We start from the raw sequence: 18,180 nt of genomic DNA on the forward strand, positions 1-18,180 counted from the left end.
GTCGCTGGGTCAAAATCCTGGAATTCCTTCTCTAACATCATTGTGGTTGTACCTATGTCAGATATACTACCGCGGTTCAAGAAGGTGGCTTTTCACCATCCTTTCAAGGGAAATTATGGATGGGTAACAAATGCTGGCCTCGCCAGCAAGGTCAACATCCCATGAAAGGAAAGCCAATGTATAAAACCTATGACTGATCAGCGAATTCCGTGATAATCAATTTGGACAAAGCAGCAAATTTTCAAGCATTGATAAGTTTCTAGTTATTTTGTGTAGATTTTATTTAGCCAAGTATTATTAATTAGATGGTGCCAAAAATTATCATATAATTTTTTACATGGGAAAAAAGTGCTTGGGAAAGCCCAAATTATAACAATTGATAGCTGCCAAAATGGAACCAGTATCACACTCAGATCAAACAGAAAATGGTAAAAACTGAAGTAATTAGAAAGAATATTCTAGCTTAAAGTGTGCAAGATGGAGGTAGAGGCTGTGGACATCCAAAGACAACTTGAGGCAGAGGGGTTTAGACATGATGTGATTATCAAAATAGTATATGCCAATGGGTCAGGTAAGGGTACAATGAGACCAACATTATATATAAACTCAGTAAACCCAACATAATTCCAACGTTTAACGCAGGGAAGACACTAGATTCTCCAGGGCTAATTGATCAGCACAAGTTGGATTGATGGAACATTGTTTCCATCATTCATTGATGCGATTTTAGTCCTGTTTGCACTTGCAAACATGATGGTAGTAGGCAATTATTAAAATGCCAGTCCCATCTAGTGATCATGGCTTCACAACTTAACTAACTTTTTAAGAAAAATAATTTTGGCAAATAATATTTGCATGATGACAGGCAAGGGCATTAAGTGAGGTAAAGAAGGAGAATCAAATGTGAGGGCAATAGTATGTTTAGATGGAGCACAGGAGCTGCAGTTATGTTTTACTTGTTGACTTGAGGTGAGCCATTGGAAGTGATGAAAGTAAGGATTGATAGTGCAAAGGCTAAAGTAGGATTATGTCAGTCTTTGCAGAGAGAATGAGAAATGTGAACAAGAATCTTACCTTGGCAATCCGGATCAGATTATTTGGCAATCCAGATCAGATTATTAATTTTTTTTCTGCATCGCAGAACAATGTTGAACGGTGTTTTTTTTTAACCATTTCTCTCCATGTCTGGTGACTGATTTGCTGTGGTACTTGTTACCAATCCACTGGGAAGATGATCTATTTTGTCAGTGGTCAGTTGTTCAATCAGCTCTTTGACCTCTGCGTCAGAATCGCTGGCCCAATTGGAAGTCATTTTTCTTCTACTGCACAGCCATTTTGTTCATTGCACCTTCCACCCCCTGGCCCTCGCTAAAGCCCTAAACGCTTTTTAGTGTTTTAAGTAGTGGTTGCTCGGTTTTCCCAATTAGCAAACTGGCAACCTATTAGATAAATTTTAGTTTGGTCCCACCGTGAAAATGGCAAGTGGCACAGGTTCCACTCTGCCCTTCGATTTCCCTCCTCACATCCTCTGCCCCAGGATTACCGCTAGTCATGCTTGTCCCGTTAGTCGCAGAGTTCCGTCTCCGGGGAATTCTCTGCCTGTTCACCTAATATGCCATCACTTTTCTGCAGTACCATGTGGCAGATGGTGGTAGATCCCAGGAGGTGGTGTAAAAGGTCTTGAGGTTCCCTATAGAGAAAGTGCCTTGTAGCAAACTTCTTTCCCCAATCATTTCCTTGCTGAATGGCCTTGTCTTAGCTGAGGTATTCATTGCAGCTGCTGATCAGATCTTCAGGGTATTTCTATCTCCACTCAGGTTATCTGCTCCTATAATCAGCAACCTGACTGCACCACCACTGAGATTTTCAAATTAATTCTGGTGGGGTCCTTTTGGTTGTCTGAATTGTTGCTGGGAGTTCAGCATTCATAGAGAAAAATCCCCAGTGTAGGAACCAATTCCCTTTATCATAGAATCCCTACAGTGCAAAAGGAGGCCATTCGGCCCATCGAGTCGACACCGACCCTCTGAATGAACACCCTACCCAGGCCACTCCCTTGCCCTATCCCTGTACCCCATAACCCCTAACCTTTGGACACATAGGACTATTTAGAATGGTCAATCCACCTAACCTGCAAATCTTTGGACTGTGGAAAGATACCTGAGCACCGGGAGGAAGCCCATGCAGACACGGGGAGAACGTGCAAACTCAACTTAATGATCCAAGGTTGGAATTAAACCCGGTTTCCTGGCGCTATGAGGCAGCATTGCTAGCCACTGTTGCAACCCAAGAAGAAAATTCCAATGTAACATGCAACTCTATTGATTTCTGAAGTTTTAGAGTCCTAACGCTAGTTGTGAATATTCAGATTGCTTTAATAGACAATGGGGTTTTTCAGTTTTCAAATGCTTGGAGACAGCATGGAGGGAACCTGTACTCTGGATATCATTGATTGCATTGCTGATAACAGGTTATCAGTGGGCATGACCAAGACAGCACTTTTAATTTGCAAGGGTATGGCTGCATTTGGCATGAATAAGGATGTTGTCTGTCAGGAGGGTGAAGAGACTGGAAAAGTTGGGTTCTTTTTTAGAGCCAAGAAGGTTAAAAAATTTTTGTGCAGCGAGTTAATGCCACCTGGTATACACTTCCTGAAAGGGAAGACAGAAGCAGATTCAATGTTAGTTTTCAAAAGAAAATTGGAGATATACTTTGAGGGGAGAAATTTGCAGCGCTATGGGGAATAGCAGAAGAGTGGGCCTAATTGGACAGCCCCTTTAGTGAGCCAACACAAGTCTGATGGCCCAAATGGCCTCCTCCTGTGCTGTATCATTCTCTGATCCTGCCTGCACAAATGTTGATATTCCTCTCTACAGTCGCTAAAGAAAATTAATTTTCTAGATGAGACAGAAAAAGGGAACTTTTAATGTGGACCATCCTGCCCTTTACATTGCTCTAAGATTATCAGGAATTGCTGGACAGGCTGCTAAATACAGCCAATGCAGCCTTGGAATTAAGTCTTTTTTGGGCCTACCAACCACACTTTCCTTTTACTAAAATTATGAGGCACTTGAAGAAACTGGCATTAGGTCTTTTCAATGTGGCTTCCGATCCAAGGGTGCAGGCATTAATTCACGGGGAGCCAGAAAAGTTAAAAAGCATTTTCCTCTTCCAGCTGCCCAATGGACCTTTGGGCCTTGAGGCCTACATAATGCTATTCTTCAATGGTCAAAGCTGCAGGGCTTTCAAGTCTACAGCTCGGTGTGCTATTTAGTTTTTCCAGTGTGCACACCACCCAACAAGGTGGCAGTAGAACAAAGAACAAAGAAAAGTACAGCACAGGAACAGGCCCTTTGGCCCTCCAAGCCTGTGCCGACCATGCTGCCCGTCTAAACTAAAATCTTCTACACTTCCTGGGTTCAAATCCCTCTATTCCCATCCTATTCATGTATTTGTCAAGATGCCCCTTAAATGTCACTATCGTCCCTGCTTCCACCACCTCCTCCGGCAGCGTGTTCCAGGCACCCACTATCCTCTATGTAAAAAACTTGCCTAGTACATCCCCTCTAAACCTTGCCCCTTGCACCTTAAACCTATGCCCCCTAGTAATTGACCCCTCTACCCTGGGAAAACGCCTCTGACTATCCACTCTGTCTATGCCCCTCATGGCAGAAAAAGAAGGCATCTCCCCTTTAAATGCTGGCTTCCTGTGCCAAGCAGTATGGGTGCACATTTTATAGAGTTAGGTTGATAACAAATCATGTTGCTGTTGCAAAGGCTTAGTTCTTATTCAAATCGTAAGAAACACTTTCACATGTTCTCAGCGAGAACATTCCACCATGATTTCTTTTTTCCAATTTAGGGACTATTAGGCCTGGCAAATCAACCTACCCTGCCACATCTTTGGGTTGTGGGGGGTGAGACACGGGGAAAATGTGCAAACTCTAGATGGACAAGTGACCCGGGGACGGGATCGAACCCAGGCCTTCGGCGCCGTGAGGCAGCAGTGCTAACCACTGTGCCACTATGCTACCCTAGTTTCTGCCATGAAATAGCTGATATTGCCAACAAATAACAAATTTGTGTTTCTGTTTGCCATGCTAATTGTGTGGGGTACCTGTTTATTCAGCAGAGTAAATATTAATGCACCGTTCAGATTGGACAGTAAATGATTTAGTTAACACTTTCTTTTTTGCTTAATAATTTATAATATATATATAAAATAGAGTTACTAAAATAATCTGTAATTGTAATAATAAATCACTGGCACAATGAAAACAAATATTCTGCGATAACCATGAGATATGAATGTGGCGTGGTTAAGTACATCTGCAATATGGACAATGTTGGTCCATCTCACATTCATACTTCTTGAGAGAATAACAACGTAACTAATTTTTGTCCTAGTAATAAAGCTCAAAAGATATTTTTTGAACAATTTTATTTACTTCTTTTGAGTTATCAGTAAAATTTATCATAAATGTTAGGTGTCTATTTAATGGGCTATTTTCACCAGCGCATGAATTTTGACTAAAAAGACCACATAGACTCTTACATTTTATACATACCCTTAATTTACTTTTGGAACAGTATGCAGTGGAGAACAATGTTTTAAAATCCTTAGACGCTTTGACATAGTTTATCAGACAAGTACAGTATTGTAGTGTCACACGGATATCACAGTTCCATACCACTACATGCATACAGAGACATTGATTTTCACAGGAACAGTTATTAAATCATAAAACTCAACAATTAACTCAACTTATGTAATAAAATTTACAACCAAAACAAAATTTCAGGAGATACAATTAAACAGTGACTAATTTAGAAAGTATAACATTGATATTGAACCCATAATAAGACGGCAATGATTATCCAATAGGGCAGTAGATAAACGCATGTTTCATTTGATGCAATATTGAAATGTAATGTAGAGTTGATCATTGTCCTCTGCTGAAAAGGGCAAATTGTTCCTAGTTTATATGAATGTCATGATAATTGTCAGACATAAATAGGATATGCTTGATCATAGATCGGATGTACTGGTGATTTGCTATGAAGTGAAGATTGTTTAGGTCGAATAATTAGCGATTTACTACCCGCAAAATTGAATATTCCTTGCAGCCCATCTGACACTGGCATCAGGAGATTTAGTCTCACTGTTCACCTGTACCAGGTGACAAAATACACGGAACAACATGGATTCGTCCATTGAGAAAAAAGTACATTGATTTGAATGTCGCTTGTCTATTTAAACATAACCAGCAGAAACAGTCATTTTTCTTATGGATGCCATAGAACTACTGACAATGATAAGATAACCTTATAACTCTATGACAGATAGGTATATACAGGTTAAAACTGAACATCTAGACTGGAGTGTCAATGGAAAAGATGAAGAAACTCTCTTATGTTCAAAACTGCAGAGTTGCACGTAACCATAGATACCAAGTGCACAAATATTTGCAGTATTGCTCTGCCCGGTTTATAAATTTGAAACCCAGATTTATTTTCAAACAGTCCCAATCGATATATGTAATGCAAATCAGAACAGTTTAGTGTTACAGAACCACTGCCTTGAATAATGTTGTATCATCTATTGAAATAAAACAAGCATTTTAAAACTCAGTGCAGCCGTCTCATCAATCAGTTCTGAGAGACGTTGATAAATAGAAATTGCTTTGTGACCTAGGTTTGTGAACTGACATATTAGGACTGCTCAGGTTCATTGGAGAATTTTGAAATAAAAATAATGTAACAGGCGGCTCAAACAGGAATATCATATGAGGCAAACTTTCTCACATTCCCACCCATTATACACTTTGCACTAATTATGTGGTATGGGGTTCAGATTAGAGTTACAATCAATCATGCAGTTCCGAATAGCTTGGCACATCTGTTACTTTCCATTTGCATTCAACATTGTTGGACGTCTTCTGACCTTCTTTGTCAAGAAGGCTGCTCTTACCTATCTAGTGCAAGATGTTGGCCTTCCAACAAGGGTTGGCCACCAGGTGAGAATGGTTGATGGCCTCTGTGGCACAAGTGATTGTGCCAAGGAGATTAGTTACAGGAAGCCTGGTATTCAATCTCACCGATTGTTGGTAAGTGGATGGTTTCCTTGCTTCCACAACCGGATTGATAAACAAACTGAAGCTAGAGCCTGCCAGCTGCTCAGCGCTGAGTATAAATCTGTTTATGGTAACTTAGCAGGGAAACTGAGCTATCAGGGAAAAGCAAAGAGCCTTTAAAGGAATGCTTGATTCCTCTTGGAAGCACTTGAGAGCTGCTGCAAAGATTCATTTAGGTGTTGCAGATCATAAAGATCAAGAAACATAATTTTTTAAAGAAATATATTTAGTTGCACATTCACCGTATGTTTTTCCTTTGAAAAGTCAACAGATTTGCAAAAAGGAATTGGCTTGGTATTTATGGAAATATGCTGTGCAATGTAACTCAAGGGGGCTTGTTTCTCACACATTACTTCAGCAGTTGGTGCTGCTATCTTTTGACATCTTCATTATCATGGCATACAGTCTCTCTACTGGCATGAGAACTGCTTTGTGTTTCTTTTACCCCTTCTGCATCTGTAGAAAGCAGTTTGTTATATGATAACATTAATTACATGACATCAAATAGATTTGGTGACCTTTAGCCAACATGCAGTCAGTTGTGAAAATCAATTAATAATTCCCTCTCAAACAGTACTCTAAGAAATTAAGTTACTTACATAATTTAACTAAAGTTTTTTGCTTCTAACTCAGTAACTCATGATACAAAACATAATTTTGTTTTACTTAATTGCCCTTATATAAATTTTGCTAAAATACTGATAATGTTTATTTGAACAGAAAAATAGACTATTCTGCAACACATGCAGGTCATTAGACCACGCCATACATCTGATACTCATAGAGCCAAGAAGATGGCAAACATGGAAATGCAAAGGTTATCCAAACATCTGCACTTAAAAAATAAAATACTCGACTATCTTTTACTTACACAGATTTCCACTGCCTTGGTTGTGAGCTGTAAATGTGAGCTGTACCAGTTGGTGATAATATTGTTGAAAGTCACAACTATGTGCTAAGTACATTTTAATAAACAGCAAACTAAGGTTTTACAGCAGGGAATACACATTACAAATTGCGGTTTGTCAGAAAATAATCATGTGATTAAACTAGCAAGTGATAATTGTTATCCTGAATACACTGAGACCTCAACCCATCTGCACCCAACAGGCAGAAGTGTGCATGCTTGAGTTCCTTTGCTATGGAACAAAGATTCATTAGGAATGCTGCTCTTCCTTCACTGGAATTGACTAATGTATTTGATCTGGAGCTCTCGTACTCAAAGCAAAGACAGCAGAGATTTAATTATGTACACGGTGCTGCCAAGACAAGGCACAAGAGAGATCGACCACTGCAGTCTTAAAGTCGGAAATGATAAACCTTTGGACGAGTCATTCTTTCCTTACTGCATTTTATCCATTCAGTTTCATACTAATGACTATTTTCAATTGTGCTTTTCACACAGGAATTCCTAGACACCTAACACACAGGTTGTTTTTAAAAATAAAACCTTATTAGGAAAAATAGGAACACAGGAACAGGAAGACATTCAGCTCCTTGAGTTTTTCAGCCGTTCAACAGTTCAATTGAATCATGACTGATCTATACCTCAACCTCACTTGCCTGAATTTGCTCCATGAATCTAACATAAATCTATTGATTTCAATCTTGAAAGTTTCAGTTGAATAATAGGCAACAAGATGGAACGTTAAGTGTTTGCTGTGACAGTTCGGGACATGGTGAGCATTGTCTGACATTCATATATTCTTTCTCGGTTTGAATTAAATCTTCCAAATGGTCTGACTCCCTACACAGTACTTGGATCTGTCTTGTGATTTTTTTTTTTCTCAGTGAACTTCAGCAGAACAAAAGAGAATTTGAGCATGGTGAAATCCTGCTGAAGTCCATTAGGTTCTGAAATTTGGTTAAATAGGTTGAAATGAATTATTTGTACGGACATAAGGCATGCAATCTTTTCTACAGAATTTATTTAATTGTGGAACTCTTGTAATCTTCAAATGAATAAAGAAAATAGATTGGCTGTTACAGAATTTAAAGCTTCACCTCAGCAACAGGTTTTGATCTAGAAAAAGCAGATAGATATGAAATTAAGTTAAAGTATAAAATATTAAATAAATTAATTGAAAGAAGGGAAGCAGATTCCAAGTCCCACAGTAGAGCAATTCAACTGCACAATTTTAAACAAAGCAAATTGCAGCAAGAGTAGTTTTCCAAATGAATGTATGGCATGCAGATGGAGTTTTCTTGTTTTTGAGACAGCAAACTGCCTTTTATATCAAGGGCGAGTTGCACCAGTGGAACCCTTGTTTAGCATAATTTGCATCTTTTGATAAATTGCATTGGAGTATAGAATTCATGATTGCTACATATAATATTCCCTAATTTGCATTGCCACACCTGTCTCCTAATATGGAGTCGCTCTCTGTCTGCAGACGTTTGGTTGCTGCAACTTATATCTGATACCCATTACTGAGGGGCTTTAAATTTCACGTGTGGAATGATGACATGTCAGTTTAGAACTACAGATGACTCTGCATCTCAGCACTAGGACCTGTTAGCAGATGAACAATATTATATAGTTCATACTGGTGTGTTGGTAATTTAAAAGCAAAACACGCTTAATTATACTGTTAACCTTCTGAAACAGTTATGATAAAAATTAAACACCACAATGCAAAACAGAAGTTTAATAGAATGTGCAAACAGCCACTTGTGTGTTTATATATTATGTATGTATGGAAATAGTATGTATCATGAAACATCTGGGCATATTTAGGAAAAGAAACTCAGAAATGTATTTGTGATTGGTTGTCCATGCTGATTTTGCCTTGCATTGAGGTTAGGCGGATCCAATGTATGTGGAACATCTTTTAGCTTCCCAGGAAACTAACATTTAAATGTCGGATGAGTTTGGACTGAAGATACATGTCTTTATTGTAGAGGTGTCTTTCATACAGTTACACTTACAACTGCTCTTTCAAACAGCCAGAACAGGTACAATTAGCCAAGTGGCCCTCTTGTGTGCTGTATGTTTCTGTGATTCAAAAGGACTCTTTTGTTCTATTATGGTTAATTTCTAGAACTGAAGACAGTATTTCATAACAAGATTACTGTACCAAAAATAAAATTTTAACATTTTCAAAGTGCTAGTGTTTAATCATTTAGATCTATACTTTCCTGACCAGCCAGAATGAAAAAATAAGCATTATTCCATTGTTAAAAATAAATCTTTCATTTAAAACTGTAAACTTCAAATCTGGTAAACGTGCTCGGTTTGGTTTGATATTGTACTTTGAAAATAAAGTCTATGATCATATTCTTTACATGGAAACCTTTATGAAATTTTATATGGTATTTTACATTTTCCAAAAGGGACTTCGGCCTAGTTTACATTACAGATATGTCAAAGCTATGAAGGCATTTCTACATGGGCATTATGCTTAGATATTCAGAATGAGAAACATTTGTGCATATATTTCCTTTCTAGAAAATAATCTAGCAGCTACAATAACATTAACAGAATGGTAAAGTTAGATTTCTTTTGATACATGTAGTTAGAATTTTCACAGCAGAAATGTTCTTCATTTGATAGATACACCCATCTATTTTGTCGAATGAAGACAGTTCCAACCACTGCGCTATATAGATCAGATTGATAGTGAAGTGTCACTGTGACAAAGGCAGTTTCATACCTGTCATTTAACTGGTGCAACTCACCCCTCCCCCCCCCACTTTATTTTCCTGACCAATAATTTAGGACCCAGGTTGTGATCTTTGAATATTGAAAGAACTCTTCAGCTTCAAAAATACTTTTTTTTTCTTCACATGACATTTACAATGTTAACTTTTGCCAGTTTTAAAGCTAAGTGTTAGCCAGAAACCACGATGAAGGAAATACACAGAAGCGAAGAATATTTCTTTATATGTACTATTTTTGGAATAAACTACAATCTTAAAAATTGCTTAACATTATTAATTCTGGTGCAGAAATGTTTGATGCATTCCTCAAAGGTTTAAATAAGGGAATTGAGCAAATACTGTAATTCTACAACCAAAGGACCCTAATCTGAACTAAAATAAGCACACCTTTAGTGGAAGCATTATTCCTCAAAGCTTATTTGTATCCATTAGGCAAATCACATGATATAACAATGGTATCCAATGTGGTCCAGTTATGTAACCAGAATCTGTAAATGAAACCCTTCAAAGAATGTCTCTATGATTCAGAATGTTCTGAAACATTCTGTCTTTCAGTCCTTTTATTTGCAAACAAATACTTTCTGCATGCCTCTGAGCGACCATCATTATCTCTATATTTAAATTGTGATTGGATAGTCAGAAGGGACACAGGAACGAAAAAGGATAGTGTGATAAAATTCTGATGGTATGGGTTAACAGAAGTCTGCAGGTATATGATATCTGTTCTTCAGTCCTAATGTTCCATGGACAGGACCTTTGCATTGTGGTCAATGTTCTCAGGTTCCCTTCCATTCAACCCTCCTTTAGACTTTAAAGGTAACACTGGCTTGCTTGAAATAGTTTTCCATGCCATGCAAAAAATACAAAGCTCTGTTTTTTTTGAGGATATGCAAATTCATTTCACAATTCCAGCTCAGACAACAGCCTGGCAGACCAGAAAGTCAGATGTTGTCATCATATACAGTGGAACAGCCACTTTCACCATATGTCACGTGAATCTCTGGTGAGATGTGATTGTCCAACTTGTTTCCTTCTTGGTTACCACTTTTCTTTACTCTATCAGTTACACTTTCTGCACTGTACATGCAGTTTTGTCCAAAGTGCTTCGCTGACGCAGCCACACCAGATTCTTCTAAATAATTTCCATCCTTTCGGGAGACGTCATCCTTCTTACTTGGACAGTCACTGTTGATGATGTGGAAGGCGCGGCTTGTTGGTCCAGAAGTCTTCCTTCCTTCCAGAGACTGATCTTCTTCATCGCTGTCTGCATCAATGTACTTCTGTACCCCATCATCATGGAACGTAAACGCCACTGGTGTAATGTTTTCTGGAGGTTTCATTCTAGTTGAAGAACAAACTGCTGAAGCTTCTACACCAGGAAGATGTTTCTCTGTATGTAATGGACCATCCATGGGACTAGTGATGCCCTGAGACCCACCCGCAATGGGCTCCGCAATTGCTGACAAAGCTGTTACGTTTGTGTTTTGAATAGTATTGGTATCACTTTCCATGAAGTTTACCTTGAGAGATCTAGATTTTATGGGATTTCCTGGTCTGGATGCACCTTTAGCGCTTTCTACAAAGATGTTGCTGTGTTTAGCTACTGCAGAGTTATAAGAGTTATTAATATTGACGTCCAAGAGATTCTTATGGTAACTGCCATCTAGTGCTGTGTCAGTTTGCATGTTTGGTGCATTGTCAGCTGGCAAGATTCGTGATTCTTGATTCTGAATTCTTTCAAGACCCAGGTTCCCGTACACTTTATTTGGCAGTATTACTGTAGGACTGTGAGTAAACCTCCCAGCATCAGGAAACTCTGTAGCACAGCTAATGAAACTGTCTATGCTGGATAGACTTCTCATATCCACTATTCCATCTGGTGTGCTTAATAATGGATCTGAGGGACCAGAAATTTTCTCCATCTCTATTTGATTTTGGGTTCTAACTCTATATGTTTGACCCAATTGATTTACGTTCATATTGGGTTGAGATTGTGTCTTTGCCATTTTACTGTACATGTCCTCCAATTTCTGTACACTTAAGTGTTGTGGGCTAGCCTTTGGGGAGCGTGCATTTCCTGGAGACCTTTGTTCTTTGTGTTTAGTTTCAGGAGATTTGTTAGAGCTGGTCTCAGATAAAGTCCTCTTTCCCCATTTCCACTTGTTGGGTGATAGATTAGTATCCTGAAGTTTCTCACTTTTGCTCAGATTTTCTTCATTTTTCTCAACAACAATATCCATAAGTTCTATGCTGCGAGCAAAAGCGTCTTTCATGTTCATCGAAACTATGCTTCCATTTCTCTTAGCCCTTTCAAGTGCTTCTCTTCGTTTTATTGCTTTCTCCTGTCTCTTCTGTTCCTTATAGAACTCTGAAAAATTATTCACAATAATTGGTATAGGAAGCGCAATCACCAAAACACCTGCGATGCAACATAGTCCACCAACTATCTTACCCAACAAGGTTTTAGGATAAATGTCGCCATACCCGACAGTTGTCATAGTGATAGTGGCCCACCAGAAAGAAGCAGGAATACTCTTGAACTTGGTGTCATCCTCATCCTTTTCAGCAAAAAACACCAAACTTGAAAATATCATTATGCCCATGGCCAGGAACAAAATCAACAGTCCAAGTTCATTATAACTCCGTCTGAGTGTGAATCCCAATGACTGCAAGCCTGTAGAATGCCGGGCTAATTTGAGAATTCGTAAAATCCTCATTATTCGGAAAATTTGAACCACGCGTCTGACATTCTGGAATTGAAGCACACTTTTGTTGGATTCTGTGAGAAAAATAGTGACATAATATGGCAAAATGGCTAATAAATCAATGACATTCAGTGGACCTTTAAAGAACTTCCATTTGCTTGGTGATGACAAGAAACGCAACAGGTATTCCATGGTGAACCATGCAATGCACACGGCTTCTACATGAGCCAGTTGTGGGTTGTCTGTGAACTGTCCAAATTCATCCTTGTCTTGTAGTTCAGGAAGTGTGTTGAGTGACAAGGCAATTGTTGATAATACTATGAAAAGGATGGATATTATTGCCAGGCCCTGTAAAAGAAGAGAACATTTTACCCATTAGAGTTCAGAATGTGACATGTTTCAATTTTTTCCCCTTTATTTCTATAATACAGTATAATACATGTAAAAAGGATCTGATATTTGCTGCCATTAGTGATTTGTATACATTATATGCTCCTGTCACAGATATTTGACTCTGCTTTTCTCATATTTATTTTAAAATTCTCTGATAGGATGTCTTTGATACGGCAGACACATAAAAGACAGTATATGTTCAAAAGATAAATATTCAATTAATGTGACAAAGTCCAGAAATGACATGGTGATAGAATTGTAAACTCACTTTCCCTGTCTGATTGGCACCCACATTTTACTTGATTTATCTTGATGAGGCCTTTCCATAATGGACTGGATTTTACATATCCACATGGGCATGTTTTCGGTGGGGGGTGGGGGGGAGGGGGGTTCAAGGCGTGGTAAGCCCGTTGTCTTCCTGCCCACCCCAACCTGTTCCACATAATATGGTGAGTGGGCAGGCACCACAATTAGCAGCCCGGAGCACCAACCTTTTTTAAAGAAATAATTAACGGGCAATTGAGCTTGTTGTTTTATGCTGCCTACAGGTTAAAACAGTTGGCATGATGGCCGAAGGGCAAGAGTAAGGAACCTGCTTAGGAAATTTTTTTTTGTAAAGACATAAAGGAAGGAACTTGGGTGGGGGAGGGATGCCCTTTGCACATCAGGGACACCCCCATCCAAGATGTTACCACCCACTTTGTTCCCCCTGGCTTTGTCTCCTAAAACCCATCCCCCTACCACCCTTGTCCTCCTCCTGAGGCTGCCTGATGCCCGTCCTGCACAAAACCTGGCTCCATCATCCGTCTTCTCTTCATGGGAACTGCTTGCAGTGCCCACCTTTGGTGCTGTTCTGGCATTGTTGGGTCTGTTAGAGCGCTCAAAGATGGGACTTCCAAGTCCCACTTTAACAGGTTTTTAAATTTGGTTCCGTCAGCAGCTGGCCGATTTTCGCATTACCTGCAGACTTCTGCTAACCCATATGCACCGCTTCTCCCACCCCATGAAATTGAGCCCAATATGATTGCCCATTCCTGAAATGATGCACCATTTTGACTTATAAGGAACTTGTTTCTATCCCAGTTTCACATAATTTGAATAATCTATAAGCAGCAATAGGTCGATTACTGATGCCTTTGGTACACCCTTTTTGACTGTTACCATTTCGACACATCATTTACGCTCACTCTTTGTTTTCTCTGGTTTGGTCAATTATACATCTGGCTCAGGAGTTTGCTTCCAATTCTATTTCTTCCAAAACTGTCAACCTGAGCAGAATTCTTTCCCATCAGTCACAAGATTGTGAGTGTTAATCTTAGATTTTACCTTAATTCGTTAGGCACATATTTACCACTCTTCACACATTGTATTGAAAAGAGGCAGTATGTAGATAACACAGTGAATGTTTTAACAATAGTCCATTCAGAAATTGACCTCTTTTAGACTTTACAGGACAGTTGTTACAATTTACATAATTATAGCACCAGGAACAGGCAATTTGGTGAACAAGTTGCCATTTTGTTAGCTATGGCAGCTCTTTGGGGTAGGAAGTCAATAGTCCCCCAAAATGGGCTGCCTGCTCATTTCAATTATTTCAGCTTCAAGCCAGTTCTAACCATGGAATTGAGTGGCTGGGTGGATCAGCAGAGGGTCAATATTCTGAGGGGCCAGCACCACTTAAGGAAGTTCTGAAAGCTAGCCTGCTCCTCTCACTGGGGACTAGCATTGCGGTTGGAGCAGCCGCTGACAATCGTGCAGGAAGTAACATAGACCTGAGAAACATTGAAGAACGGTGGGGAGAGGGGGCTTCATGGTTATCAAACACTGCACTAGAGACCTTGGTGGAGTAGGTAGAATGGATCACCTGTCCTGTATTAGCAGGGGCCAGGTGGCATTCCAGACACATGGTCAAAAGACAATGGGAGCACAAAGTTGTGGCGATCAATGTCAGGTGTCAAGCCCTGAGGACCTGGATGAACTGCTGCAAAAGATTCAATGACCTCACACGAATGGTAAAGGTCAGTGAATGCATCTTGAAAAGCCATATCCCACCAGCTGTACCATTGGGCTTGACCATTGTTTAAATCCCCACACTACCAACACTCACCTCACAATATCTATCAGTCAGGACTCATACCTAAGATGCTTCACTTTATCCTCACACACTTAGCACTGCTCGGAACTTCACATCCACATCTTACAGGTTGAGCATATTATCTGCTATTGGATCAGGACACTCACAGCATCCAAACGGAATGAACAACCCACTCATTGACACAATTTCTTCTCTCTTGCAGGGGAAGATGGTGCATGTCAAGAACAAGCAAGTGCTAACTAAAGCAGGACAGGCCGCCTGCAACTTTGGATCCCCCGCAGAGCAGACAATGCCGGCGATTACGGGGTCAGCAATTACTGAGGCTATGGCAGAGTTGAAACTATCAAAGATTGTGGCATTTTCATACATAATCCTCCTGCTCACACTCTGCACTCCTTCATCCCACACTTTGGATTTTCAAGTTGCAGAGGGCATAAGTGCTACAATCCTGCTAGGGAACGTTAACTTTTAAAGAAGAAATCCAAGCACCCACCAATTACCTGACAGGACTACACCACAGGATTTCATGGTTTTAAACAAAAACAAACTTTATTGTACATCAAAAAGAATTAAACAAAGCAAGCACTTGTAACTTCACAGATCAAAATCTTTACAGTGCATTAAGAGGGATTTTGGCTCTCTGAAAGGGCATTCTACCTGGCCCCACTCTCCTGCCTTATCCGTGTGACCTTGCACGTTCTCTCTTTTCAGATAGCAATCCAATTCCCTTTGGAATACCTCAATCGAACTGCCCCTGCCATCCTCTCAGGAAGTTCATTCCAGACTTCAACCATCCTCTGGGTGAATTTGTTTTTCCCCACATCTACTCCTTTTGCCCATTATTTTGATTCTGTGTCCTCTAGCTCTTGATGTACTCTTGAAAAGGGTATGGATATCTCAGCCACATGTTCAGTCCAATCACCTCCCAGGCGCCCCAAGTTAACTCTGTGAACTGCTTTATGCTACAAGGTTTTGTGAGGACCACTGTGGATTTATTTCATAAACGAAGCAAATATTTCACTTGTTTGCATGGCGAGGGATACTGATTTGCTCCGTGATTTGCGCATCCAACGGGAACCCAAATCACATGCAATTCAGCTCCGGTGGGGAACTTAGTTTCTCAGAGAATTTTGCCCTCTCATTCCACAGATGGTGAAAGAGCTGTTGAGTATTTCCAGCATTTTCTGCTTTTATACCTTGCCGACCTCCATGTAGGCTTGTGGAAGTGGGTGGGGGGAGGAGGAATACATTCATAGGGTATGTTTCCCCTACAGAAGCCCCAAAGGTCTGCCCTACTAGAAGTGCCCCTACTGCTTTCCATAATGACCCTCTTCCGCCATGCTGGGGCCTGCAGAATGGCCCTAGTGAGCCCCCCTAAGTCACTTCTCCATGTTTGTGCTGATGTGAGGTCTGTCTCAGGTCCAGCAATAACGACCACACCCGGTGATGCTGTTGGGGCTGAAAATCTGCTAATTACCTTATTGGATGGCAGCCCTTAGAGATGGTGTCTTATCCTTAATAAATTCGGGAAGCAGGACGACTGCCCGGTAGATATTTAATCCTGTCATGGCATCCAGAAATGAAAGTTTGGAAACCTGAAACGTTAGTTATGTTTCTCTCTCCACAGATGTTCAATGACCTGCTGAGTATTTCCAGCATTTTTATTTCTGCACTAGTTGCTATGAGACATAGAGTCATGGAGTCATACAGTGGATCTGGAGTCACCCATAGGCCAGGCCAGGTAAGGACAGCAATCTTCCTCTCTTAAGGATATTAGTGAATCAGGTGTGTTTTTACAACAGTCAACAATGGTTTCATGGTCATTATTAGACCTTTAATTTTAGATTTCTATTGAATTTGAACTCAGGTCCCAAGTAATCCCTCTGGATTACTAATCCAGTAATAATACCCCTGCACCACTGCCTCCCTCGTGAGCAGTTCTCCCACCTGAATCTCAGCAAGTAACAATGTGTGAGACATGTGCGCTTCATTGAGGATATCGTCACTGAAACCTGACACTTGTTGCAGCCACAAACCTCTGCCTCAGAGCAGAGCAAGGATCATACAGTACTCCAGTGTCTGTGAAGGTGAATGTGGCAAAGAACTTTTATGTGTCTGGTTACTTCGAGGCTGGAGCTGGAGACATTTGCAACGTCTTACATTTTGCTACTTATTGTTAATTAAAGGGACATTGAGGTTGTCTATTCAATGAAAACTGACATTTCATTCTCTCTTGGCAAGGACAAGCAGGCAAAGGAAGCAGCTGGTTTTGTTAGGATTGCAGGCCAATAGTGCCTGTCAACTTTACCCAATATTGGAACTAAAAGGGATTGCATAGACTTGGACGGGTGCAGAGATCTTGGAAGATTGTGGAACTGGGGGAGCTTGTAGAGATAGAGGCAAGGCCTTGGAAAGATTTGAAAATGAGGGAATGAATTTTATAAAAGCAGCATTGCTGGATTATGCATCAATATAGAACAGGGAGGATAGGTGAACAGGACTAGGTGTCAGTTAGGAAACGGGCAGGAGAATTTTAGATGTCCTCAGGTTTATGGAGGATGAAAGATAGGAAACTAGCAAGGAGAGTTTTGGAATTATCAAATTTCAAGGTAGCAAAGGCATGGATGAGGGTTTCAGTAGCAGATCAGCTGAAGTATTGCTGGATCGGGTGTGTTATGAAAGAGAAGTAGGCAGTCTTGGTGATGGAGCAGATATATGGTTGGAAGCTCCTCTTGGGCTCAAATATGACAGCAAGATTGTGAACTGTCTGATTTAGCCTCAGAGTGTTGCCTGGGAGAGGGATGGAGTCGGTGGTTACGAAATAGAGTACTTTGCATGGCACGGTGGCACAGTGGTTAGCACTGCTGCATCACAACATCAGTGACTTGGTTCTGACCTTGGGCGACTGTGCAGAGGTTGCACGTTTTCCCCGTGTCTGCGTGGTTTTCCTCCGGGTGCTCCAGTTTCCTCCCACAGTCCGAAGATGTGCAGGCTAAGTGAATTGGCAATGATAAATTGCCCCTGAGCGTCTAAAGGTTAGGTGGGCTTATGGGGATGGGGCGAGGAAGCCGGCCTGGGTAGGGTGTTCTTTCAGAGGGTCAGTGCAAACTCGACGGGCCGCATTGCCTCCTTCTGCATTGTCGATATGCTCTGATTCTATGATTCTATTTGCGACGGCCGAATATAGTGGCTT

At 40.4% G+C, this 18,180-nt stretch overlaps 1 protein-coding gene across 3 annotated transcripts in view; it reads right to left on the minus strand.

Annotated features, from left to right (window-relative positions):
- Window positions 1-4,424: 4,424 nt before the first annotated feature.
- Window positions 4,425-18,180, minus strand: part of LOC140428417 (potassium voltage-gated channel subfamily B member 1-like) — a 514,844-nt gene continuing 501,088 nt past the window's right edge. For all 3 annotated transcript variants that reach the window (XM_072514843.1, XM_072514842.1, XM_072514844.1), the window contains one exon: window positions 4,425-12,847. In XM_072514843.1, coding sequence (XP_072370944.1) covers window positions 10,736-12,847 — 2,112 coding nt within the window. In that variant the 3' untranslated portion in view covers window positions 4,425-10,735. The remainder of the gene's footprint in view (window positions 12,848-18,180) is intronic.

Source organism: Scyliorhinus torazame, chromosome 8 (assembly GCF_047496885.1).
Source record: "Scyliorhinus torazame isolate Kashiwa2021f chromosome 8, sScyTor2.1, whole genome shotgun sequence".
Lineage (NCBI taxonomy): Eukaryota > Metazoa > Chordata > Chondrichthyes > Carcharhiniformes > Scyliorhinidae > Scyliorhinus > Scyliorhinus torazame.